General features: G+C 44.1%; 1 protein-coding gene across 2 annotated transcripts in view; it reads left to right on the forward strand.

Annotated features, from left to right (window-relative positions):
• Positions 1–27,742, forward strand: part of EXOC5 (exocyst complex component 5) — a 78,732-nt gene that overhangs the window by 40,302 nt on the left and 10,688 nt on the right. For both annotated transcript variants that reach the window (XM_085887195.1, XM_085887196.1), the window contains exons 10-15: positions 3,531–3,613; positions 14,299–14,508; positions 15,392–15,539; positions 15,766–15,874; positions 17,555–17,675; positions 18,175–18,261. In XM_085887195.1, the coding sequence (XP_085743321.1) occupies positions 3,531–3,613; positions 14,299–14,508; positions 15,392–15,539; positions 15,766–15,874; positions 17,555–17,675; positions 18,175–18,261 (758 nt within the window). The remainder of the gene's footprint in view (positions 1–3,530; positions 3,614–14,298; positions 14,509–15,391; positions 15,540–15,765; positions 15,875–17,554; positions 17,676–18,174; positions 18,262–27,742) is intronic.

Here is a 27,742-nt window from a genome sequence, read left to right on the forward strand (position 1 = left end):
AACGAGCCACATGTTCATACAGCCGCAACTGACGCTCACGGACTATGCAGGTAACAAATCTCATCCGAGTCTCTCTCAGCAACCGCTCGTTGGACACAAAATCCGACCAGCGATAGCCAAGGATTCTCCGAAGAGACCTGGTACCAAAGGAATTAAGTCTCCGTCTCAGATCCTTGGTCAGAGTCCAAGTCTCGCATCCATAGAGCAGGACTGGAAGTACCAAGGACCTGAAGACTCGGACTTTCGTCCTCCCTCACAGGTACCGGCAGCGCCACACCCCATGATCCAGTGAATCCATGACTCCCCAAACCCGACCCAGACGTCTATTGACCTCTGACTCGCAGCCAGCAGAGACATGAATATCACTGCCAAGGTAAGTGAATCTCTCCACGACCTCAACATCCTCACCACAAACAGACACAGACAGGACAGCAGCATCCAATATGTCACTGAAAGCCTGGATCTTAGTTTTGACCCAAGAAACCCGTAATCCCAGCGGCTCCGACTCCTCATTCAACACCTCGAGGGCCCCCAAAAAGATATCTAAAGTCTCCGCAAAGATGACTGCATCATCTGCAAAATCAAGGTCCGAGATCTTGACATTCCCAAACGATGCACCGCAGCTTGATCTCTCCGTCATCCTCCCTAGAATCCAGTCTATACAAGTGCTGAAAAGTGTGGGGGCCAGTACGCATCCCTGACGAACTCCAGTAACAACTGGAAATAAGTCAGAAATGGTACCACCACACTTCACATTACTCTCAGTACCAGAGTGGAGTTCAGACATCAGATCGGTCAGTTTTGGTGGCACCCCACGAAGACCAAGAATCCTCCAGAGGACATCCCGATTCACTGAATCGAACGCTTTACAGAGATCAACATAGGCTGCAAGCAGACCCTGCCGAAACTCTCGTCTGCGTTCGGTGAGGACACGAAGAGCAAGGATACGGTCAGTCATTGATCTCTTTGGTGTAAAGCCTGACTGCTCTGGACGCTGGTGCTCAAGCAAATGGTAGCGAACCCGATCAAGAATTATCCGAGCAAAGACCTTGCCCGGCACTGAGAGCAGCGTCACCCCTCGGTAGTTGTTGCAGTCTTGGCGATCACCCTTCCCTTTCCAGAGAGGGACAACAAGGCCCCTCTTCCAATCAGTTGGGATGATGCCTGTGTTCCAAGCAGAGCACAAAACTGCATGCAACGACACGAGTGCAGCATTTCTACCAGCCTTGAGAAGTTCAGCATGGATGCCACAGATCCCTGGAGCTTTACCCCGTTTCAACCGGTCCACCGCAGCCCGTGTTTCCACAAGCGAAGGTGGACCACAGTTGATTCGAGGGTCAGGAACAGGGATTGTAACACCCTTGACGTCCAACTCGACAGCTGGGGGATCAGCCTGGTACAACCACTCAAAGTAACCGGCCCAGCGGGCCTTCACTTCAGACTCCTCTGTCAAGAGCCTACCACTCTCTGCTCGAACTGCAGTGCTCCGAGGGATGGGCTTGGATGAACGCAATGCGTGAATTCTCCTGTAAGCGGGACGAGAATCACCTGTCCACAGGTGATGCTCTACCCCCTCACAGATTCCTCGCACATAGGCCTCCTTGTCCACCATCAGTGCACGTACAGTTTTACGCCTCAGCTCTCTGAACAGCTCAGCTCTGCCATTCAGCCTGGCCCTGCGACTGGTCAATGGTATCCAGTGTCCCTTGAGAGACAAAATTCTTCTTTGCCCTTCGGTGAGTTCCAAGACATCCACCGGCAACTTCAAGGATGGTGGTCTTGAAGGCACTCCACAACTCTTCAGGACCCCCCAAAGCACCCAGACCCCCCAAGTGTCCACTCAGCCTGTTCGCAAACTCCTCAACTACTCTTTCATCCCTGAGCTTGCCAACATCCAGCCTAGGCTGGGATGGTACCATTCTCCAGGATTTAAGGTGCAGCTTTGGAGTTGCTACAACAAGCCTGTGGTCAGTATTGAGGAACTGAGCACTCCGGTAGACCCTGCAGTTCTAGATCATCCTCCAACGACCGTCAATGAGGACATGGTCAATCTCCTTTGCCACACCGCCAGCGTTGGAATACCATGTCCAGCGATGAGCTTGTGGGCGCTGAAACCATGAACCAGCCACCCTAAGTCCATGACTTCTTGCAAAGTCAAGGAACTTAGTGCTATTCTGGTTCATAGTTCCTGACCCATGGGGACCAACACATGTCTCCTAACCATCCCGATCAGTTCCAGTCGATGCATTGACATCTCCCAAGACTAGAAGTGTATCTCGTCTGGGGCACTGATCAACCACAGACTCGAGCGTGGTGTGGAATGTGTCCTTCACGGTGAGATCACTCGCCTCAGTCGGAGCATAAACAGAGACCAGGGAAATGACACCTAAGGAGTGACGAATCCTTAATCTCATAATACGCTCGTTGACCGGTGTTACCTCAATTATCATTGGGGTCAGCTTATTGGACACAGCTACAGCAACTCCTTGGGTATGGTAACCATCAGAGCAACCAGACCAATAGTAGGTGTAACCACCCACCATTATCTCACCGCAATCCGGTCTCCGAACCTCAGAGAGTGCTGCAATCCCGATGTCCAAACGCTTGAGCTCAGATGATAACAGAGACAGGTGATCATCCTCTCTTAGGGATGGGACATTCCAGGCACCTACCCGAAGGGACCGCCTCAGGTTAACCCAAGGAGATCGCCGTCTGGTGGACGACACCTCAGCACCACTCCGACACACTCTCCCGCAATCTGACCCAGGGATGTTACCCCGTGGTTTCCCTCCTATCATCGAAGATTGGGAATCCCGAAGGCTTTGCCCCAATCCCGTCATCCGGTGAGCTGCCCTGCAAAGGGAAGTTGCACAGGAGGTACTCCCACGGAGTGGGTTTTCAGATTTTTTTGCGTTTTTGTGTTTTGCGGAATGAAGGGTTTTACGGTGGCCGGAGTGCAAATTCTGCAACCAACCTCCTAATAAAAAAGTAACTCAACTGCAGGAGGACGTCCGCAGACACAGTTGGGCACTAGATATGGATGGCCGTTGGCTCACAAGGAGCTCCTCCGCCCTTTGACAGGTTTTGTTTTTAATCCTGCTGGGTGTCTATATCGAAATACCCAATATCCAAACACCCAATAACAAGATACGCTATCCTATGCACAGTTGTGCCCCAATAAATAATTCCCACAACAATATCATGTGGTCAGTATGTCAGGGAGATTCATACACAGCAGGTAGAAATTAACTTTACCATTGGCTATCGAAACAAGATGTTTTCATTATTAACAAGCACAGTCCATCATTGGATGATTTCCCTGTGTCCATGGTTTGCCTGTTCCTCTCTGCTCTGCTGTTTATTGCCCTCTCTTATTGTTTCGTATATCTTTCATGAGCCTTCCCCTCTATTAAAACCAAACAATTCCACAGTCCAGGTATCTTGTGACTGAAACCAATAACCTAGTAAGGTTTGACATGCCCACCTCATTAAAAAAAAACTTTTTAATGTGAATATTCATCTTGTTTCAGGGCTATGTGCATGAGCGGCTTGAGGAAAGCCAGAAGAATGATGTGGAACAGTATCTCTGCAGGTTCCATGAACTCTACAGCCGGTGAGTGACCGTAACTCTCTTTCCTCGTTTGGCATGTGGAGTTGTAAACACATGCAAATTTTCTCTTAATGGTGACAACACATTTTGTGTTTGGCAACATCATCATTTGCTTCGCATTTTGGTGATACAATTTGAACATTTTTTTTGTAGTATTTGGCACATCGATGAAAAATAAATCTGGCTCTTAAGGCACTTTTTCATCCACCTGTACAAAATACTCTTTCTATCTTTCCATCACTTGATCGATATCTTTCGATATCTATCTCTGTTTCAACCCGAACACTAACCATAGAACTAGATGTTTATTGTATCTATATTTAGATATTTTCTCTGTACAGTGGCCTGCAAAAGTATTCACCCCCTCCTCATAATGACACATTTAGATGAATTATGCAAAAACAATTTTTCGAAATGAACTTTTTTATTCATAATCGAAGCGATTCTTTTTTTTCTTTTTTATTCATAATCAAACTAAACACTGCCATAGTTGAAGAAGACTACATGTCAGGAATACCTGTAAAAAAACATGTACAAATCAATATTCACTTGTAAAAGTATTCGTCCCCTCAAGTCAGTACTTGGTGGAAGAACCTTTTGCAGCAATGACTGCTGCGACTCTTTTTGGGTCGGTCTGTTCCAGCTTTGTACAGTGAGATGGTGAAATCCATGTCCTTCTTCATGTGAAAATTGCTCTAGGTCTGCCAACTTTGATGGGGATCGTCGATGGACTGCAATCTTCAACTGTCGTCATAAATGTTCAATTGGGTTCAAGTGAGGACTTTGGGCCACTCAAGAACATTTCTTTTCTTCTTATTCAACCACTCCATTGTGGCTTTATCTTTGTGCTACGGATCATTGTTCTGCTGAAATGTGAATCTCCTACCTAGGTTCAGATTCATGGCTGACTCGAGCAGGTTTTCATCAAAGATTCTCCTGTACTTTGCACCGTCCATTATCCCTTCTATCCTGACAAGCTTGCCACTCCCTGCTGCTGAAAAGCAGCCCCATAACATGATGCTGCCACTACCGTGCTTGGCAGTAGGGATGGTGTTGACTGGGTGATGTGCAGCGTTAGGTTTGCACCAGACGTAACATTCTGAATTTAGACCAAAGTTTGTCTCGTCTGACTACAAAACGTTTCTCCACATGCCTGTAGTATTATTAAGATGCTTTTTTTGCAAACTCCATGCAAGCTTTTATATGAGTCTTTTTCAGTAATGACTTCTTTATTGCCACCTGTCTATCGAGGCCCACTTCGTTAAGGGAACGGGATATTGTTGATTGATGAACCATCTCACATATAGAGCTTTGCAGGTCTTTCAAAGTCATTGTTGGATTTACCGTGCCATCCCAAACCAGTTTCCTGCTTGCCCGGCTGCTGAGTTTGGATGGGCGACCTCGTCTGGGTAGAGTCTGGGTGGTATGATGCATCTTATCCCTTTGAGTACGATGAGTACGAAGAAGTGGAAAGATGTATTATACCACCCATAGTGGGGCAACTTGGCTAAATATAGCATAACATTTGTGCATTTTGTGAGGAAAGCACCAAATTTGGCACACGAGTAGCCTATCATATTATGAACAGATTTGGATATTGGGCCATCTCAAATTCAGCCGTTGATGGATGTGGCAGCCATTTTCCACTGCCATCAAAAATTTTGAGATGGCCCAATATCCAAATCTGTTCATAATATGATAGGCTACTGGTGTGCCAAATTTGATGCTTTCCTCACAAAATGCACAATTGTTATGCTAAGTTGCCCCACTAAAAGACTCTACCCAGACCAGGTCGCCCATCCAAACTCAGCAGCCGGGCAAGCAGGAGACTGGTGAGGGATGGCACGGTAAATCCAACAATGACTTTGAAAGATCTGCAAAGCTCTATATCTGAGATGGTTCATCAATCAACAATTTTCTTCTTATTCAACCACTCCATTGTGGCTTTATTTTTGTGCTACGGATCATTGTTCTGCTGAAATGTGAGGGACTTTGAAATCTTCTTCTAACCCTATCCTGAACAGTACTTCTCCACCACAATGTCTAACTTTTTTGGAAAGATCCGTGGTCTTCATGTTTGCCTTGTTGGTTGACCAAGTAAGTTTCAGTATCCAACATCAGTGGCGGCCATTCGGCCCATCATGCCTGCGCGAACACCACACCAACCCATTGACACAAGATCCAAGGAAGAAAATGGAAAAAAAGTTTTTAATCAATGAATTTTTGTTTTATTTTATTTTATTTTACTATTATAATTTTTTCCTTTTCTTCCCCTCAGGGGAGGGGGCAGGGGCTTGGTTAAAAACACACATCAACCACACAACCCCCCTTGACAAGACCCCCACCAACAGCACTCCATATACAATCACCCATCAATACTCAAACTACCTGAAAGTTCTGCCAACATCTCCATACCCCTCGATCTCCATAACTTCCAGGTACCTATCTAATTCTAATTTAAACTTATCCACTTTTTCTGCTGCCACGACCTTTCCAGGGAGACCATTCCATGCATGAACTATTCTCTGAGTAAAAGTCCCCTGCCTTACTACCGTCTTAACTCTCCTCTTCTTTACTCTCAGGCTATGGCCCCTGGTTCTATCACTGTCAACTCTGTTGAATAATTCATCTACACTTATTTTATCTATACCTTTAAAGAGTTGCTCTTTAAAACTCCTTAGATAAGTGGAGGATCTTAATTTTCAAGTTAAACCATTGATTACATACAGGTGAAACTTATTACATTTACTTTGTAACCTTTCAAACAAATAATTTGCTCCTGAAGTGATTTAGGGTTAATTGGGCAAAGCGATTGAATGCTTATGCAACAGAAAATCATCTGATTTTCCCTGTTAATTTATTGTTTTGAAAGCATCATAAAATCAGCTCAGGTGGTATCAAAATGTGAAAACTTTGGAGGGGCTGAATGCTTTTGTATCCACTTTGTTTAGATATCTTTCTCTACATTTAGATATGTTTCTCAACACCTGGATAGCTTTCTCTATATCTTGCTATATTTCTCTGTATTGAGATATCTTTCGCTACATTTAGATATCTTGCTCTTTTATATAGATATCTTTCTCTATATCTCGATATTGTTACGGATCCGGGTTCGCAGGGGAAGGAGGGGAGGTATATCCCCAGGAATCGAGGCCGTTGTACACGAATAAGTCTGTGTCATGGCGGGTCGTTAATAGACTGTGAACGCCAATAATTTAACCAGAATGCCAATAATTTAACCACACTGACCCAGTGTCCTCCATCTCGCTTCCGATTAACTGGGAGACACTCGATCTCCTTATCGGGGAATCGCACCCTTGGCGGTTGTGCCACTTTTATCTTTATTGGATCTTGATTAAGGCGGCTGAGCTCTCCGCTAACACAATGCTGGACTGATGTGAGAGCCAATTAGTTGGGGAATTATAATCTCCTGGCTAATCTATGTATGGACATTGCTGGACCAATAAGGGGAAAGGACAGACGAAGATAGACAGATACCGAGATGTAGAGATATATATATATATATATATATATATATATATATATATATATATATATATATATATATATATATATATATATATATATATATATTAGGGTGTTTCATATTGCAACTTTTTTGCGCTAGTCAAGTTGGCTACCCGTCGTAGCTTTCCAATATGGATAAAATCCCACTCGCCGATTTTTAGAATTTTCCTCCCAAAAATGGCCGCCGGCAGCTATTTTTTCCAAAATGGCAGCCTTTTTCGTGTTTTGACAAAGAAATCGACTCCTACACCTGCTAAAATACGTTAATGTTACTTGATATGTGTATGTTTGTTGATGATTATGATTGCTATGTCTGCTCGCAGTCAGGGACTAGACATTAGGCATCCTCCATCTTTCTTTCTCGACATCCTTCTCTGCATCTCGATATCTTTCTCTGCATCTCGATATCTTTCTCTGCATCTCGATATCTTTCTCTGCATCTCGATATCTTTCTCTGCATCTCGATATCTTTCTCTGCATCTCGATATCTTTCTCTGCATCTCGATATCTTTCTCTCCATCTCGATATCTTTCTCAATATATCTCGATATCTTTCTCTGCATCTCAATATCTTTCTCTCCATCTCGATATCTTTCTCTGTATCACGATATCTTTCTCTGTATCTCGATATCTTTCTCTGTATCTTGATATCTTTCTCTGTATCTCGATATCTTTCTCTGCATCTCGATATCTTTCTCTGCATCTCGATATCCTTCTCTGCATCTTGATATCTTTCTCTGTATCTTGATATCTTTCTCTGCATCTCGATATCTTTCTCTACATCTCGATATCCTTCTCTGCATCTCGATATCCTTCTCTGCATCTCGATATCTTTCTCTGCATCTTGATATCTTTCTCTGTATCTCGATATCTTTCTCTGTATCTCGATATCTTTCTCTGTATCTCGATATCTTTCTCTGTATCTCGATATCTTTCTCTGCATCTCGATATCTTTCTCTGCATCTCGATATCCTTCTCTGCATCTTGATATCTTTCTCTGTATCTCGATATCTTTCTCTGTATCTTGATATCTTTCTCTGTATCTCGATATCTTTCTCTGCATCTCGATATCTTTCTCTGCATCTCGATATCCTTCTCTGCATCTTGATATCTTTCTCTGTATCTTGATATCTTTCTCTGCATCTCGATATCTTTCTCTACATCTCGATATCCTTCTCTGCATCTCGATATCCTTCTCTGCATCTCGATATCTTTCTCTGCATCTCGATATCTTTCTCTGCATCTCGATATCTTTCTCTGCATCTCGATATCTTTCTCTCCATCTCGATATCTTTCTCAATATATCTCGATATCTTTCTCTGCATCTCAATATCTTTCTCTCCATCTCGATATCTTTCTCTGTATCTCGATATCTTTCTCTGCATCTCGATATCTTTCTCTGCATCTCGATATCTTTCTCTCCATCTCGATATCTTTCTCAATATATCTCGATATCTTTCTCTGCATCTCAATATCTTTCTCTCCATCTCGATATCTTTCTCTGTATCTCGATATCTTTCTCTGTATCTCGATATCTTTCTCTGTATCTCGATATCCTTCTCTGCATCTTGATATCTTTCTCTGCATCTTGATATCTTTCTCTGCATCTCGATATCTTTCTCTGCATCTCGATATCTTTCTCTCCATCTCGATATCTTTCTCAATATATCTCTATCTTTCTCTGCATCTCAATATCTTTCTCTCCATCTCGATATCTTTCTCAATATATCTCTATCTTTCTCTGTATCTCGATATCTTTCTCTGCATCTCGATATCTTTCTCTGCATCTCGATATCTTTCTCTGCATCTCGATATCTTTCTCTGCATCTCGATATCCTTCTCTGCATCTCGATATCCTTCTCTGCATCTCGATATCTTTCTCTGCATCTCGATATCTTTCTCTGCATCTCGATATCTTTCTCTGCATCTCGATATCTTTCTCTGCATCTCGATATCTTTCTCTGCATCTCGATATCTTTCTCTTCATCTAGATATCTTTCCATCTGGATATCTTTCTCTCCATCTGGATATCTTTCTCAATATCTAGATATCTTTCTCTATATCGACATACCTTTCTCTACATCTCGATATCTTTCTCTACATCTCGATACCTTTCTCTCCATCTCGATATCTTTCTCTACATCTCGATATATTTCTCTCCATCTACATATGTTTCTCTCTATCAATATATCTTTCTCTCAATCGAGATATCTTTTTCTCCATATGTAGATATCTTTCTCCATATCTAGATATCTTTCCAGACATCTCGATATCTTTCTCCCCATCTCACTATCTTTCTCCCCATCTCAATATCTTTCTCCCCATCTCGACATCTTTCTCCGCATCTCGACGTCTTTCTCCGCATCTCGACATCTTTCTCCGCATCTCGACGTCTTTCTCCGCATCTCGACGTCTTTCTCCGCATCTCGACGTCTTTCTCCGCATCTCGACGTCTTTCTCCGCATCTCGACGTCTTTCTCCGCATCTCGACGTCTTTCTCCGCATCTCGACGTCTTTCTCCGCATCTCGACGTCTTTCTCCGCATCTCGACGTCTTTCTCCGCATCTCGACGTCTTTCTCCGCATCTCGACGTCTTTCTCCGCATCTCGACGTCTTTCTCCGCATCTCGACGTCTTTCTCCGCATCTCGACGTCTTTCTCCGCATCTCGACGTCTTTCTCCGCATCTCGACGTCTTTCTCCGCATCTCGACGTCTTTCTCCGCATCTCGACGTCTTTCTCCGCATCTCGACGTCTTTCTCCGCATCTCGACGTCTTTCTCCGCATCTCGACGTCTTTCTCCGCATCTCGACGTCTTTCTCCGCATCTCGACGTCTTTCTCCGCATCTCGACGTCTTTCTCCGCATCTCGACGTCTTTCTCCGCATCTCGACGTCTTTCTCCGCATCTCGACGTCTTTCTCCGCATCTCGACGTCTTTCTCCGCATCTCGACGTCTTTCTCCGCATCTCGACGTCTTTCTCCGCATCTCGACGTCTTTCTCCGCATCTCGACGTCTTTCTCCGCATCTCGACGTCTTTCTCCGCATCTCGACGTCTTTCTCCGCATCTCGACGTCTTTCTCCGCATCTCGACGTCTTTCTCCGCATCTCGACGTCTTTCTCCGCATCTCGACGTCTTTCTCCGCATCTCGACGTCTTTCTCCGCATCTCGACGTCTTTCTCCGCATCTCGACGTCTTTCTCCGCATCTCGACGTCTTTCTCCGCATCTCGACGTCTTTCTCCGCATCTCGACGTCTTTCTCCGCATCTCGACGTCTTTCTCTACATTTCAATGTCTTTCTCTAGACAATAAAAGCTGCGTTGTACGGCACTTGTGGGATTTTGCCACTGCCAGTTAATCAAATATGCTGGTTATCTAAGTGTTACACGGAATGGTACAAAAGAGCAACTTTTTAAACTTTGACTGTGAAAAATAGGCAAAACAATAACATCTTTACAGTGCAGAATAAAGGTAATTACCAATGAATTATGCAAAACAATAACGTACCTGTATTATAAAACATAAACTCGTCTTTTGAACTTGATGGACGATCTACAGTGTCAATTTTAACCTTCTCAGACTTATCAGGCTCATCTTGTTGAACTCCAGAGGCTTTCTTGAACCATTTCCTTATGTCGGACTGATACATTGTTTCTTGCCTCTTCCTCATGAAATGTTCTTGTATGAGGTGCAGCTGCATCACTTCCTTGATGTTGAAAGCTTTCTGCTTTTCAGCAAACTTCACAAGCATGTCTAGGCCTTTATCAGGGGTATGTTCCATTACCAACAGCTTGCTATCGCTTGCCAAGCCAGCCGTTCCTCATCAACCGTTTTGTTTGAGTGCTTGAGCCATTTTGCGAGCGTTCTACTCGCTGATTTGTAATGGAACACTCCCCTGCATTACACCAAGTGTTGCTGCATGCTCAGTTGAGAAGTATTCTTCGTCTGATTTGTCGTCTTGTTGTTAAACTTCATTCCATGGATCAACAACACTGTTGACTTTCAGTCAGTCAAAACATGGTCCATTTCATACCACTCTTCAATGTCAGCTTCGGTAAAACTTTGAAGTCGATTATCATCACTTGCTTGCATCACCATACTGGAAATTGGTTGGATCATGATCTGCAGACTTTTGTTCTCCTGATGATTTGACGTTGTGCTTGCACATCAATGAATTAATGACTATTGCTTCCCTTTTCCAGTCTCCCCCTTATATCAACCTTCTGGTTGATTGTGAAAACAATCCGCTTTCTCTTCCTACTAGTACTGCTCGATGAAGTAACAGAATTCTTGATGCTTTGGAAGGTGAATTTCTTCTTCTTCCCCCGTGTTTTCACTTGCATGTCCGACCCAAGATTTGGGATCATGTGATTGGTCTTTGGGCAGAGAGAGCCGGATGCATAATGGTGACGATTAGGATATGGGGTTTTTTTTTCTTTTGGTACGTTGAACCTTGACTCAGGGAAACATTTAAATTATTGAAGGGTTTTCAAAATACGGAAGTAAATGTCTGACGTTTTGAGACGCCAAGAGATATTTGCGGCACCTCGGATGGTGTGAATTTACGATGGATGAACACAGCTCTTGAACCCTGAGTGTGCGACAGTTAAGGTCATCGATTAAAGGTCATCGAGAAGAAAGTCTCGTCTTCACAGCTGAGGCCGGGTCAACTCGGTTTCGCGATTTTCTTTCTCTCTCTCTGTTTTGATGGGGGTAATAATCGGTGAGTCAGCTGTGTGGTCGTTTGTAAACAACTTGATTGAGATCCCTCGCATGCCAGTTGGTAGAGTGTTCCAGTTTGTAAACTACTGGATAACGCAGCTTTTACTGTATCGAGATATCTATCTTTACATTTTGATACCTTTCTCTATATCCAGATCTGATCCAATGTGCCATGCTCTGTGTTACAGCGTTGGTTTTGCCGAAGCAGTTTCTTAGCCTGGGGTCATCCTGGGCGGTTTGCCATCCCAGCAGTAGTTATGGCAGGAATTTGTAATTTAATCAGGGTTCTGGCAATGGCTTGGCTATTCTTTGCGAAGGAAACTGTGGGATGTTTTTTATTTATTTATTTTAAATGTCCATGAACTAATGCCGGCAGACGGGATTCCAGTTTAACATTCATCCGATGGATGGCACACATTGATGAATCGCCCTCCTGATAAAACACCAACCAGGATGGCAGTTTGGAGCTGGGTCATGATTCGAACCCAGGCGAGCGTGAATACCTCGAAGCCATTCTTGCAGTCCCTTATCGAGATATCTTTCTCTACATCTCTTGTAATGAGCATCAATATCTAAAGGAACGTATTCAGCAGATATTAATCTCCAATGAGATAGATCTGCAGTGCCTTCAGAATGAAATGGAAGACCAAGAAGGAACCAGAAGAAGTAAAGAGTAAAGGTGGAATCATCAGGAGGAACCTGGACAGGATTCGGGTTTCAGCCGCTACTCCACAACCCTCAAAACCCATCCAGGCGCAGCATCCAGGCGCAGCCTTGCAGAAAAATTTCTGCAATAATTCACTTCAACTTGGCGAGATAGATAACAAGAGTAAAAGAGGTGAAAGAGAAGAAAAAGCAAGAATTAGAATGAAAAGAGTATTGTGAAAAAAAAAATACCAATGAAAAAGAAATGTGAAAGAAACAAAGAACAAAGATGTTGGGAATTACCCAGATGATGAGATTTCAGTAGTTACTCCCCAGGCTCAAACGCAGCAACATTTCAAGACATTTCAGCTTTTCATTGTTAGTTAATTTGTAACAATTTCTAAAAACATGTTTTCACTTTGATATTGTGGACTATTTTGTGTAGATCGGTGACAAATTTTCTTTTTAATTTAATTCATTCTAAACTCAGGCTGTAACACAAAATGTGACAAAAGTCGAGGAGTGTAAATACTTTTTCAAGGCACTGTTGATGGATCTTGATCTCAACATACTTACGTCTGCATATGTATCCTCACAACAATGAACAGGCCATGATGCCACCAGAATGTTGAGGAGTCCTTGCATTATCTCGCTGTCTCACGTCACTACCCCCATGCTACATCTGTGACTCCACCTGCCAACTGCACATTGTTAGTTTCTTTTGCCACACCACATAAACGAAACTTTCCTTTGATCAAATACCATTGGCACTGAGTAAGAAACGATATAAAAAGGTTGTTGTCTTTGGTGTGTGTAAATCCATGACATCCTGAAATGCATTTTCAAGGGTTTTTTTGGTTTGTTTGTTTTTATAACCGTGACATCCATTTCAATGGTGGATCCAGAGGTGGAGGGGTGGGGGGGGGGAGTGGTTCACTGGGTGCACATTAACTCCCCCTCCCCTCCGTCCTTACAATTATGTCACATGATCGTCGTGCGAGGTTTCACTGGACAATCGGCAATCGCACCTTTTTTGCTTTCACTCTGCAATTAATCCGAGCCGTGATACTTTTCTCCGCTGGTTCTGTGTTAATCCCCGTGACTCGGTGTTTAGTTCTGGCTCCGAAGAGAAAGGCAACATTTTTGGAATCGTGTCCTCCAGCAAAACGCAGAACAATCCTGAACTATTTCATCTGGTAATTCAACGTTTCAGTGGCTACGTCGTCCATGATTATAATGAATGATCTGATTATCCACACTGGCGAGTTCAGGTTTCGTGCTCGGGGTCATTTCACCCCATTTTGTGCTTGTCCGTTTGATATCTTCATTGATTTGTGTATTTACATTGTTGTTGTAAAGATCCGTCGCAAAGATTCCAAAATCTTCAGCTTTTCTTTAGAATCGGTGAGTGGCAGGCCTGAGGCCTTTTCATCAAGTAGCTCGATATTCCCAAAGATTCCTGTGGAGAAAGTAAATTTATGGTCGGACACTGCTAGCTCTGGATAGATTAACCGGTTTTTCCTCAACAACTACATTGATTTGAATAAGCCTCGGCGGTATATTTCACAATATGAGAACATCTTAACATTAAGTGAACCCCCCCCCCCCATAAAAAGATTTCAGTATCCACCCCTGCCTGTGAGAGACGCTAACATCAAGGTAACATTATTATCGCTTATTTTAAACATAATCTCATTCACACTTGAACTCTGGTTTTACCGCTTGCATTATGCTACTGTTTATCACCCACTCCCCCCTCCTCCCACCCCCTGCGACCCCCCGAACCCGTTCCCCAGAACACTGACACTATCCAAGCATCTTGCAGACCTCAACATTGGTACAGACCATCATGCATATCTGGCCAAGCTCACCAAAGCTGCATTTCTGTCCTACCTGGAGAACTACATTGACATGGAAATTGACCACCTCAGAAATCGCAGTTCTCTCATCCTCCAGCGTTTCTACGAGTCCAAAAATCACCAAAAACGGCCAATAGCCATCGGAAGGTCAGCAGAGGAGCTCGGAGTGCAATTAACTTTACTTGGGCATGATGGATATTGTATCCACGTTCTTATGTGAGCATTGACATTCCCGAAGAAAATGTTTTTCTCACCTTTTTGGTCTCTTAACCATTTTCTTGGCTGTTCCTGTTATGAATGTGATCAGCTCGAGACTCAAACTTTATACGTGAGTTCAATGTCATTGCAAAAGGTGCATTTTGTTGCTGTGAATGTGTACCACGTTTTCGTTTTCTTTAACACTCGAATGTGTTTATATGGTGTTGGTTAATTAAATGTGGCACAAAGAAGTGCTGACTGTTCAAGTGTACAGGTCCTCGGTTCATTAAATTTGAAATTGATTGGTAATTTATGAAGAGAAGATCAAAGTCCATAACTGCCGAAGATGTCGTACTTTTGACGACATCAGACATTTCTGGTTCTCTCTCGAAGGACTGATGGGATTACTTAACCACCGTAGATGTCATGGTTTTGACAGCAGATGGTTCGAGTACAGTGTTGAAGGTTTGCTCAGAATGAGTGAGAAAGATATGCACACGCTGGGATTGGATTGATGTGGGTATGTAAGTCGTGTTGTAAGTTTCCATGTGTCGTTAAATTGCCTTATTTAAACTAAACCTTATTCTTATTAGCCTTTCGGCGGTTGGTTGAAGTGTATTTCTGAAGACTATGGTGGGGATTAGGTTGCCATCTCGAGCAAGAACATTGGAGACGGCCTAACTGACACGTGTGCCGTAACAGTTGCGGCACGTCTGTACTCGGTAGTTCTGTCATTAATGAAATGCCATTGTTACCCCTTTTGAGAATGTATGCCTTTTATTGTTGAGTTTTTGCTAAATGGTTGTTGGTTGGTTACGCTGTCTTTCCACAGCATCCAAGATCTAAAGGAACGTATTCGGCAGCGCACGAACCTGCCATTGAGTCCAGTGGTGGAAACGCACGGTGAAACATTCCTGTCTCAGGATGTCGTCGTGAGCCTTCTACAGGAATCCAAGATGGCGTTTGAGAGGTGTCAGAAGGTCTGTATTATGGAGTACAACGTGAGGTTTTACTTGATGTTTAGTTGTTTTAATCTGGGCTTTACACTACGACTCTATAAGACATAGCACCACTCGCATGAAAAGGAATTGAGGATGACACAGAGATAGAAGTTGTCTATTTTTTTTTTGTTTTTTGTAAATTATTTCTTGCCTCAAGAGTAAAGTTGCTGTTTCCGGGTTGTCGTCCTCACCAATTCCCTCCTAGTTGTCAGATCAGTCAGACCTTCCTCGGAATGCTGTTCGCATTTTCAACATTGTGGTGGAATATCTCTGCAGTGAACACATGGACTATGCTTTGGAACTTGGTCTTCTGGGTAAGTTTTGATTTATTTATTTAACTTTTTGTACACGTATATTGTTGTTCATGGAGGAGTTAAATAACAGGGAATAGGTGGACAAAAAAAATACACAAACGCATCCCAAAATGCAAAGCCCATCCATGTCCACTTTGTACTCAAACTAAACTTGACGAAAACAACAGCTAAAAAAAAAAAATGTAAAATTTATTTATTAGTCTTCTCCATATTCTCATGATAAAGATTCTTTGAAAATTTGATGACAAAATTTCAAATGGTTAAAAAAAATAATAATTATGGCCTGGACAGACAGACTAAGTGGGCATAGACCGGTACTTCCTGAATCAGTGGCTGAGACCTTGACCTTTGGACAGCAAAAGCAACAGGCATCTAGCTTTTGATTGGTGAACTAATTCAGTGACCCAATGTACAAATTCTGTTCAAATTTCAAGTCAATCGGATGAAAGTTGATGATTTTATGTAACCTTTTGACCCAATTGTTAAGTAGTCTTCTCCATATTCTCATAATAAAGGTTTGTTGAAAGATTGTGGACGAAAGGTCAAATGGTAAAAAGGTTGTGGCCTGGACAGACGGAGACATGTGTACACACACAAGCGATTGCAAAACCTTGTCTCCCGCTCTACTAATAGTTGTATGGGCAGATGGGCTAACATACTAGAAGCGAAAGATAGTTGTAGGATAAATAAACTAAAACTACTTTTAAAAGTAAGAAAAACGAAAGTTTTTTTTTTTTTTAAAAAGGAGTAAATAAAAAGGGGAGGAGGAGAGAGAGAAGGGATAAAGGACAGGAAGGTGAAGTAAATTTAATAAATATGGGGGATGGGGACATGCAGATTGACATGGGTCTCCATGAGCAAGACTGGTTCTTCATTCTGATAAGATCCAAGGAGCTTCAGGGATTGCACCTCTTCTAGGGGTTTGTCAGGCGAAATAGCTAAAAATTGGGTGTGGAGGGGTATCTGGTGGGTTGACATTAAATCCTTGTGGAAGTACAGAGTGGGGGGGGGTTGGATTTGGTGTGTTGTGTGACAGTCGAGTGAGAGTGGGGGTGGGATGGGGGAGTGGGGGTGAGAGGGTGGATTTGGGGTGGGGAGGGGAGTTGGATTTGGAGTGGGGTTGGGTGGGGGTGAGGGGTTGGATCTGGTGTGTTGTTTGATCGTCGAGTGGGTGAGGGGGTGGGGGTTGGATTTGGGGGGTTGTTTGATTGTCGAGTGGGGGAGGGTGGAAGATGGAGGGGTGGAGGGTTGGATTTGGTGGGTTGTTTGATTGTCGATTGGGGGAGGGTGGAAGATGGAGGGGCGTGGGGGATTGTATTTGGGGGGTTGTTTGATCGTCGAATGGGGGAGGGTGGAGGGTTGTATTTTGTGTGTCCTTTGACAGTCAATCCTTGTGCAAGTACAGAGTGAGAGCATAGGACTTTGTTCCATTGAAAGACATGCTTCGGGTAGCTGACCTGACTTATTTCAATTTGTGCGAAGAGGGATGCTGTGGCAAGCCTGTCTCAGTTGTGTGTATTTTGTGGATTAAAACTTTCACCGCATAATAAATCGAGTGAATGATTGTTCGTTTTTGTTGAAACTTCTGTTTGAGGCTCCGAGGTGTCGATGATGTAATTCATGACTTTTTGTTGTAAGTGTCACCTCCTCCCCCCCCCCCCCCCATATCTCTCTCCGAAGCCATCCCATCTCCTGATTCCAGAAACACTTCCCTCTATTTCTTGGATGTGGTCCATCAAGCCAACACAATCTTCCACCTATTTGACAAGCAGTTCAGTGATCACCTCATGCCTCTGATCAGGTGTGTGTCTGTGCTCAATGTCACATATCATTATTTGTTTTATTTAGCAGAGATTTAAAAGGAAATTAATCTGATATTTTCTTCGTGATTCACTGGGGATGTTTGTTCAAATAAATCGATTGTTTAACAACCGATAAGTTTTTACACTGATGTGCTTATTGCTTTAACTTGCTGAAAAGTTTGTGTTTTCCTTTAAACTTGCTGTAAAGGTTGGATGCAGAAAATTGAGGATGCTTGCTTCCTTATTTCTGTGCACAAATATCAATAGTTTGGTGGTTAAAGAATAATTGGCTGGCTAGGAAAGACGCCTACACGCATGGCTTCACCTCATGGTCTCCTCTGTGATGGGCAAACCGAGCGTGTATTGGGAGCCATGTTGTAATGGGCAAACGGCAAGCTTGAGGACCCTCTTGGTTCAATTCAAGAAATAATCTGCACTTAAAAATAATATAGGTTAGGTCTGTGTTGGTATATGACGATTATTTATCGGATTCCTCAGCTCTTCTTCAAAGATGACCGGATGTTTGCAGAAGAAGAAGGAAGTGATTGAGCAGATGGAGTTTAAACTTGCCACTGGCATCGACAGGTTAGTGTTGCCTCTCTGTTTTTAAACTCCTCGAACAGGTGTCGTGATGTTTTGACGTTTTAGCACTTGTGGTGTTCTCATATCTTTGTTCCCTGGACTATTTTTAAGGTTTGTTGCTTGAAGTATAATTAATTGATATTTGGAAGATGGTGGCGTTAGGGGGGGGTGGTGGGGGGAGATGTGGGGTTCATTGTACTGTATCTTAATAACGAATAAATTCCCAGTTAAAAAACATAATCATGATGATATTTGTAAGTTGAACAAGAATGTTGTTTTAAAAGTGTGTGGAGAAATGGATCGAGAATAGTGTTATGATGTATAGTGTTCATATTATTCGATTTGAAGAGCGTTCTAATTGCATGGAGTTGGGGGGCGGCGGGGGGGGGGTTGCGTGCTGATGATTAAAACTACCAACTTGTGTAAACTTTGTCTTTCTGATTGCACTTTGAAGCATCTCAACAGTTTGTTGGTTGTTGATGGGATAAGAGTGGTTAACTCAAAGTAAATATGTTTATTTTAACCTACCGGTAGCCTGGTGTTGGCTTAGCGGTTAGGGTGGTGGCTTGGGATCCGAGTGTCCTGAGTTCGAGCCCCGTTTTTTTACCACTGAATTAACATCAGGGGGTTGACTCAGCCTGTCATCCTTCCGAGGTCAGTGAAATGAGCACCAGTGTACTGGTAATAGGGGCACTGCATCGGCGGCATAGCCACGCCCCAAACCGATGATGCAGCCAGCAGCCAAAAAGGCAGCACACAATGGGAACTACCAGTGTGATTACCAAATTAACTTGTTCTCCTGTTTTCAGTAATATTGAGTCAAAATGAATCACACGTTGGTGTTTGGTTTTAAAAATCCACTTTCTTTATTCATCAACTTGTCCAGGTTTATTTTTGTTTCCTACAATGTAATAGGATGATGCTTACCTGTGTTATCAGTCACAGATTCGTCACGATGGAGCATAACACAGGGGAGGGGACTTCGGTGGAATATATATCTTTTTTTTGTTTGTATACCTTGTCGAGGCTCGTGAGAGCTAACACACAACGCACAGCAAGGGCGGCATGAGACAAGAGGGGCGGGCGTGGGAAGGACAAAAGAGTGGGGAACAGAGACATTAGGAGATCTGTGGAAGGGAGAGGGATGGGACGGGGAACATGGGGAATAGAAGATGGACATTACAGGACTTTCAGGAAGGAAAGCAGGGAATTTGAAGGGGGTGGGCTTGGGTGGATTATCAGGGGTAGAAAAGATCGAGGATTTGGATGGGGGGTGATAGGTGGTGGTAAACAGCTGTTTTGAAGGCCTGGAGGGAAGAATGGGATTGAATAGAGTGAGGGAGTTTATTCCAAAGGTGGGAAAAAAGAGGAATGAAAGAGTGAAGGTGAGCAGTGATTTGTGATTTTGGTTGTTTTACCAGAAGGGGGTTGTTGGCGGACCTTGAGCGCTCTGCAGAAATGTGGTGGGGACAAATCGCAGAGAGAGCAGGGGGGGCGAGGCTGGAGAGGAGATGGTAGAAGACAGAAAGACCACCAACCATCCTGCAGTGATTGAGTGAGAGGCCCAAAGACAGCCTCATTGCGGGAGATGCCAATGATCCGAAAAGCCTTGGTTTCCACAGCGTGAAGCCGACAAAGGTGAGAGGCAGGAGCACCAGCCCAGAGGGGAGAGCAGTACTCCATCAGGCTGCAGACAAAAAGCTTTGTAAGTGGTCAGGAGCCCAGGTGGGCCGAGGAAGGACTTTGCACGAAGGAGGATTCCCAGTCGGCGACTGGCTTTGGAGGCGAGGTTTGAAATGTGGCTTTCAGAGCAAAGGTCATGGCAGATAGTGAGACCCAGAAGCTTGAAAGAAAGGACTTCTAGAGGATTGTTGAGAAAGTGGATGGGGGGGGGGGGTTCCAAACGGTCCTTTCGAAGAGACATCGTGAGAGTGTGAGATTTGTCCGGATTGAAAGACATGTTCCACGTGTTGGACCAGTTTGTGATTTTATCCAGATCTGCATTGAGCGAAGAAGCTGCTGCTTGCTGGTCTGAGGGATGACCGATGGCATGGCAGAGGGTGGTGTCATCAGCAAAGAGATATAGAGGATTTTCCAAAGAGTCGGAGAGATCATTGATAAAAAGCAGAAAAAGAACAGGGCCCAGAATGCTACCTTGAGGAAGTCCAGCCTGGACAGGAAGAGAGGATGAAAGAACTCCATTTAGGGCCACCTGTTGACTGCGACAGGAGAGGAAGTCTGCGAGCCATGAGTGGAGATGGCCTTGGATACCAGAGCAAGAGAGTTTGGTGAGCAGGGCAGGGTGCCAGACTGTGTCAAAAGCACGTGATATGTCCAGGGATACGGCTCGGATTTCTTCTCTGGCATTGAGGACCTCCATCCATTGGTGGGAGAGCAGAAGCAGCATATCCAGTGTAGAATGACCTGGTCTGAAAACAAATTGATGATCGGAAATCAAGCCATTGGAGAAGAGGAAGGATTTAATGTCTGAAGCGATGATGGATTCCGTAACCTTGCTGATGATTGGGAGAAGGCTGATTGGTCTGTCGTTGCAGGGATCTGTTTTTGCACCTTTTTTATGCAGGGCAGTGATGTTTGCTGATTTCCAAGCAGATGGCAGATGGCCTTGAGCAAATCAGAGGGTGAATAGAACAGAGAGAGGGTGAGCAAGAGCAGAAGAGCAGGTTTTGAGGACACGTGGGCTGATACCGTCTGGACCGGTTGCAGAATCTGACGCGAGGTTTGACAGCAAGCTCTCCACCTTGTCAGGAGAAAAGGACACAGAGTCCAGGGACAGTTGGGTGTGACTGGGTAAGGTGGGGAGAGAAAGTGATGGGTTTTGGACACAATATTTAGCTGCAAACACCGAGTTTAGGCATTCAGCCTTTTCATGTGCGGTATCAGCAGTGCGGATATTTGAGGTAAGGGAGGGATTGAGGGGGAACATACGCCATAAACAGATTTGATTACATGCCACCAGGATTTTGAGGGAGAGAGGTTTGAGAGTTCAGACTTGAGATTAGAAAGATGTTGTTTTCTTGCTCTCCTGAGGGTAGATACACACTTGTTCCGAGCTTTATGGAAGGAACTGAGATTGCCCTCTGTTGGGTTTTCTTTCCATGAGGCAAAGGCAAGTTGTTTCAGGACAACTGCCTCACCACAAGCTTCAGTGAACCAAGGGCGGGAGGAAGGGTAGGACAACTGAAGACGAGAGGGGATAAATCTGTGCATGAGGGAGAGCAAGTTTCTTTGAAAGAATTCCCCGGATGAGTTGATGTTGGAGAAAGTAGCGGTAGGAGACCAGTCTATAAGTTTGATGGCTGCTTGGAGACCCTGCCAGTCAGCTTGAGTGAAAGGCTTGAATGGAGTCATCACTGTTAGTTGGACGGTACAGTACACCAATAAACATGAGGTGGGAGTGGAGGGGAATCCGTAGCCAGAGGTATTCCTGGGGGTGTGGGGTTGTGAGGGCAGTGCATGGAGAGTGAGGAATATAGTCTTTGATGAAGAGAGCAGCGCCTCCACCAGGACGAGGCTCAGGTCTGTCATACCGGAGGAAGGAGTAACCAGGGAGAGATACTTGGGAGTCAGACACGTCTTGGGGGAGAAAAGTTTCTGTTCGGCAGATTATGTCTGGTTTGTCAGTGGCAACCTGTATGGAAAGATCTGAAAGGTTTGAGCGAAGGCCCCAGATATTTGAGGTCCACACTTTTAATGAAGAGGGAGGAGGTGGGGGGGAGGGGGAGGTTAGGACAAGGGACGAGCGGGGGAGGGAAGGAGGGTTGTTGAATGAGTGTGGGGGGTTGCAGGAGAGCTCGGGGAGAGGACCGGATGAGGAGGAGAAAAGGCTCTGTCGTGCTGTGGCAGAGGGGACAAGAGATGGGGAAGAAGGCATTTGAGGAGGTGGAGTGAAGAGATGGAGGTGAGAGGGCAGTGGAAGGAGGCAGCTTTGGGGATGAGAGGGGGGTAACTTTGAGAAGGGTGAGTGAGGGGGATGAATGGTGGGAGAAAGGTGAGGGGGGAGTTTTTGAGAGAGGTGAGAGAGAGGCTTGGAGGGAGAAGAGTGGATGGTTGCTTTAAGAGTTAGAGCTTCGAGGGGTGAGTTGGCACTGAAGTTGGAAAAAAAGAATGGTTAATGGAAAGCGAACATTCATAGCAAACTGGGGTTTTTAAAAGTTTTAGGTCAGAGATGCGATTTAACACGTTTCTTGATGGATGCAATAAAGGCGAATTCAGAGAATGGAGAGAAGAAACGCTGTAACAGTTGGATTTTTTAGACAAGGTATGAAGGAAAGGTCGAATTGAGAGCAGTCTGTTTAAATAGCAAAAGAGTAGTGCATTCTGATACAGTAAAGAGTACCACGTGTGGAAGAGGAAGATGAAGCATTATAAGAGATCGTTTTTATTATTATTATTTTAATGTTTGAGAGAGTTTTCAACAGCTTAGGTCATGGAATTGTTGTAGAAAAAATCGAGGAAGAAGAATATGAGGAGGAAAAAGAGGATGACGAAGAAGAAGAAGAATCGAGACTCGTGAGTGTACAAGGAGAAAGGTGTTTTTTTGTTTTTTTGGGGGGGGGGTTAAGATATGAAATGGAGTGATTAGTGGGAGGGATGGAGGACGTTAGGAAAGTGGGGAAGATATAAATTGAAGGTGATGAGAAAAAAAAAAAACAAATAAACACGATCGTACACCGAGGGGAAACAAAGGGTAGGCCTCAAGCCTCAAGGGTAGGCCTCAAGCACCCGGTAAGACAAGGTCGACAAAATCTCACATAATAGCACGATTTTTGAAACGAAACCGAACTGGGAACACGCAGTAACATGTCGGTGAGAAAATAAACAGTTAAAACAGGACAGATAACGACCGGAAACGTGACTTTGAGATCGTCAGCAGAGAGCCCTGAAGGAGACCTGCCGACACTCCAAACCCAGAACCGGAAGTCGAGTGTTTGGTTTTGTTTTAACGATTTATAATGGGTGTGTGTATAACAGTGACAGGTGGGTATCAAGTTTTGCTTTATTTTGGTGCCACAACCAGTCATGCTTGATTCCACCGACGATCTGATTCAGTGGGGTGGACTTGGGGATGTTTGCACAAAAGCAAATAATTGAGTTTGTTATCATGTTCCTTGAATCGGGACTATTTCATGCATTCCGACTCTTCAATATCGAGGACTTGGTCCAACCCTTATCAATTGTCTGCCTGGATCATATAAACGGTGTGCAGCGAGTTCAACTTTCAAATGACCTTTTGTGGCGAATGATGAGTTCGTGTGTGACACCAATATGTTCTTGAAGATGATGCGTCACACAACACTCTTCTGGGTGGTTTAATAATGAAAATCAAGTATCACGTTTCTGGTGTCTTGGTAATTTTGTATCAGAATGTCATAATTTCATTTTATTTCATTGCTTAGTTAAATACTATTGTCTGCAGAGATGGGCATGATCTCTTGTTTGAACCATAATACAGTAATACGTTGTTGGGTTGAAAGAAGCATCATGTGTGCAATAGAAGAGCAGGGGCAGAAGCATTACTGGTGGTAAAAATTTTGAAAGTTGTTAAAAAAAAATAATGCCTGAGGGTTACAGCAATGAGAGATTCCATCATTTTACTTAACATAAGGAAAAGACTGACCGACTCATCTGCAATTGAGTGTATCAGACTTTTTTTTTTGCAGGAGCAAAGGCTCGTCGTGAAGCTGCCACACATACATCTCACACACGTAGACATACTGACAAATGATGGTTTGATGGAGCTTAACCAAGTATACAGAACAATGTGTGTAGGACTAGCGGAGTATGGGAAAAGCTCAACAGACCATCAGATGGGATTTGTACACGAGCAAGAAAAGAACAAACCAGAAAAGGGATTCTTAATCCATTTGGCAACAAACTTTAAAAACAGGTGCAAATGATGGATGCTACACAGGAAAACGAAACAAACACAGCCCCAGTGATTGCAAAGAAAAAAAAATAGGAAAACTACAAAAACAAATATCAGCAGATGTGTTCTGACAAATGGGAGAATGACAAAGGAGCAGGAAGATTTTTTAAAAAAAAAAAGAGCTTTACAGGACAGGGATCGACAAAGAACGCTCTTTTGATTGGCTAAGAAGAGGTCAAATTAATTGGGATGGAGAATGAGTCGTCATCAATGCTCAAAACCATGGACACTACCATAGTGCCTTTTAGAAAATGGCGTGACTGAGTCAATCGGACAAACCCAGGTTTTGTGGGGTAGAAACAGAAAGCACGTCTCCTCCTTTTGGGATGTAAAAAAACTCATGTCGGAACAGCTGTACACAACAAGACATGACAGCGTCTGAAGAGCATTCCACTGGCACATCTGTAAACATTTCAACATCCCGGTCTCAGAACGATCATGGAAACCCAAACCAAATCCGATCCTCAAAAATGAACAATTAATGCTCACATATGACTGATTCCATCAAGTGTGGACATTGAAGTCAAGAGGATGTGGAAATTGAAGAAAGCTGAAATTGTACCAGTGATAGATGGAGCCACAGGAATAATGAAGAAAACCTTCACTGAGTATTTAAAAATCATTCCAGGGAATATCACGACAAACGATCTACAAGTGGAGGCCGTCAGAGGCTCAGTGAAGATTTTTGAAAGAGCCCTTGGAACAAGGCTATGAGAACAAAGTTTCACAATTTGGTTTATGAACCATGATCCTTTACCAAAAAGGAGGTGGACATTTTGAGTTCTGGGAGAACTTCCTCCCACCTCCTGAAACCCACCAATGGAGAATACGACCAATGGAGAATACGACCAACGAATACACAAGACACAACACAGGACTGTTACATGAAAGACACAGCCACTAAACTTGGGGGAAGTGCCGTCACTTCTTGGGGCACTCTCTGTACCAGCGATGTCACACGACAATGACACCGCCTTTCTCACCGCACTTAGCGGTGCATTTCGGAAGGAGAAATTTCCTCCTTCCAATGGATGCCAACCCACAGGGATTGTCCGTGCTCTTATCCTTTTAAATGCTGAACATCCAGCAAGGACGCAGCAACGTACCATACAAAAAAGAAGTCGTCTTTGGTATTGCTCTGCCGGGGTTTGAACCACTGACCTCCCAGACTCGGAGCAGACACTTCAACCATTATGCCACCTTGTCTGACTTGGAATCCATTTTGTGAATAGGGGTGACATTTGCAACTTTCTGAAATGAAGGAAAGAGGCCATCTGAGAAAGAGCTGGAAAAGACTGAGGAGGATAGAGAACAAGATCGAGTCGAAGCAGTTCTGAAGATTATTGTGTCAATGCGGTCAGATGCAGTTGCAGAGATGGCGTTCAGGTTTGAGGAATCTCTCGACCTTCATGGGAGAGGGTTCACGTGCTGCAGAGAACGATCTATGATTGGATAAAAGGTGAGTTTGGGGAAGGAGACCTTGGCCTCACAATAAGTCACAACCTGTCTTGAGTAGACCACATCTCCAAAATGGCATCCAAGATGGGGAGATGCTTTGGTATTGTCCGTCATGCGAAGTTCAATCAGAGCCACTCAGAGTTCAGCACATTGTGTAAGGCCAAAGTATTGTCGTGTCCACGCCGGTTAAGACCGACCTGGACGGAGAGCTGAACAGTTCTACTTTGGAGGCGAACACGTGATCCTTGGAGATTAATGCGTACGTGGGATGGGAGGCAGCGAAGCTCGTATCAGACGGAGGCACATGGGTTTATACTCGAACCCACAATGAATAGACAGACACAAGCAATCTTAATAAATAGTGGTTTAATGAACATACATCAGTGTTCATAAGAGGAATAAATCGAAGCATGAGGTCATGAAACGTGAGGTCATTTACAGCCTAAAGTTGAGGCGCTTCTACACACAGTTACAAAAACGGACAAGGGGAAAGGTAAAACAAAATAAAAATCCATCTCTTTATTCTGGCACTTCGCTTCGTCCAGAGATGATCCATGAGAACTTGATTATCGAACCGCGTCGTCCTGCACGGGAAGTTCTCAAAATGGCGCCAAGCCTCTCTCTGGGCAGGAAATGTACGTGAGGTTTTCGTGTGGCGGTATTCAACGCCAAGACTCACAAACCACCGTGCAGCTTCTTTTCAAGAGCGAATATGCCGACCATGATTGCCCACCTTCCTCCTCGACCATACGACAAGACGATTTCTGAGGTCCCATGATAAGGCTACGAGGTACGCTCTTCTTCCCTCCTCAGAAATGTACACGCTTCACGACTCATCCGAACAGTCAATGGCTAGCATTTTGCTCCAGTGCACGAACACGAGAATCGTGCAGCCTTCCTCACTGTGTCGACGGGAAGCCAGCAAGCTAGATCCTTTTTTCCTCCAATCATGTACCTCACACAACTCTCCTCTCCCCCAAACCTTCTGACCTCACGCCCATCCATCATCCACCCCAGGGGCGTGGTTTGCTAGTTGTCATTCCTGGAGACAGGGGTTTTTTTTGTCTGCTGGGAACTTTCGGCTTTGTGGTTGTTGTTGTTTTAAGGACATGATTCCTTTTTTTGCCGGTCTTGTAAACGCAAAAACATAGGAAAACATCACAGAGGGCAATCACATACTCTGGGAGAAATGATCCTTGAACCTTACCCAATTAACACAGCACCCCCCCCCCCCCAATGCGGTGACACATAACAATGTTAAGCTGACAGTTTCCCAACTTAAATACATCAAGATGTCTCCTGCTTGTCTACAGACCATGCCACTCGAGACAATCCAACCTTTACCATGAAGTTCCTCTATCTCCCCCACAAACATAACAGTATCATGGAGTTTGGATCCCCACGCCGAGCTGCTACAGTTTACTTTGATCGTGTCAATGGCGTTGTGTGTTACAGCAAGTCGATGATTTACATCGAGTCTATTTGTGTCGTTTTGAATGAACGTTGTTAACACGTTATGGGATGATGGTCGAGTTTTTTTTAAGGAACGCTCGTCTGATTATAACATGTTTTGAAATTAAGTACTGTACTGTCGTGTGCCAAGCGAAACTTTTAAATACAATGGCGCGCCATCCGCCAGTGTAGAAACGACAATGTGTCATCACCCACTAGTGACAAACTGACAACATGGCATGTATTCAGTGTCGCTTTATTACCCAGTCTCACGTGTTTCACCTTGTGGCGAAGTGAACTTGAGTATGTCTAATATTCTGTATACTTAAGTGAAGGTTAAATTAGGGTGACCAAAATTTTCTCTTTGGCAACACATCCCTCCATTATAACATGATGTACATGGGAAAATTGTATCCGAATAACATCGTTTTGTATGATGTTGCAGTTGTTGGTATCGCATCCTTAACGTAAGTCTGCCAAGTGCTGTATTGACATGTCTTGGCAAGAGGCCAAGTCCCAAGGTCTGCTTCTCCCCCCCCCCCCTCCACAGGCATGCTGGGGGCAATCTTGTTTTCACATCACCTCATTTTTGGGCTCACTCCTCCCTCAGTGCACCAAAATCAC

The sequence above is a fragment of the Eptatretus burgeri genome, chromosome 7 (genome assembly GCF_056783735.1).
Source record: "Eptatretus burgeri isolate ZD-2024b chromosome 7, Ebu_testis_v1, whole genome shotgun sequence".
NCBI classification, from domain to species: Eukaryota; Metazoa; Chordata; class Myxini; order Myxiniformes; family Myxinidae; genus Eptatretus; species Eptatretus burgeri.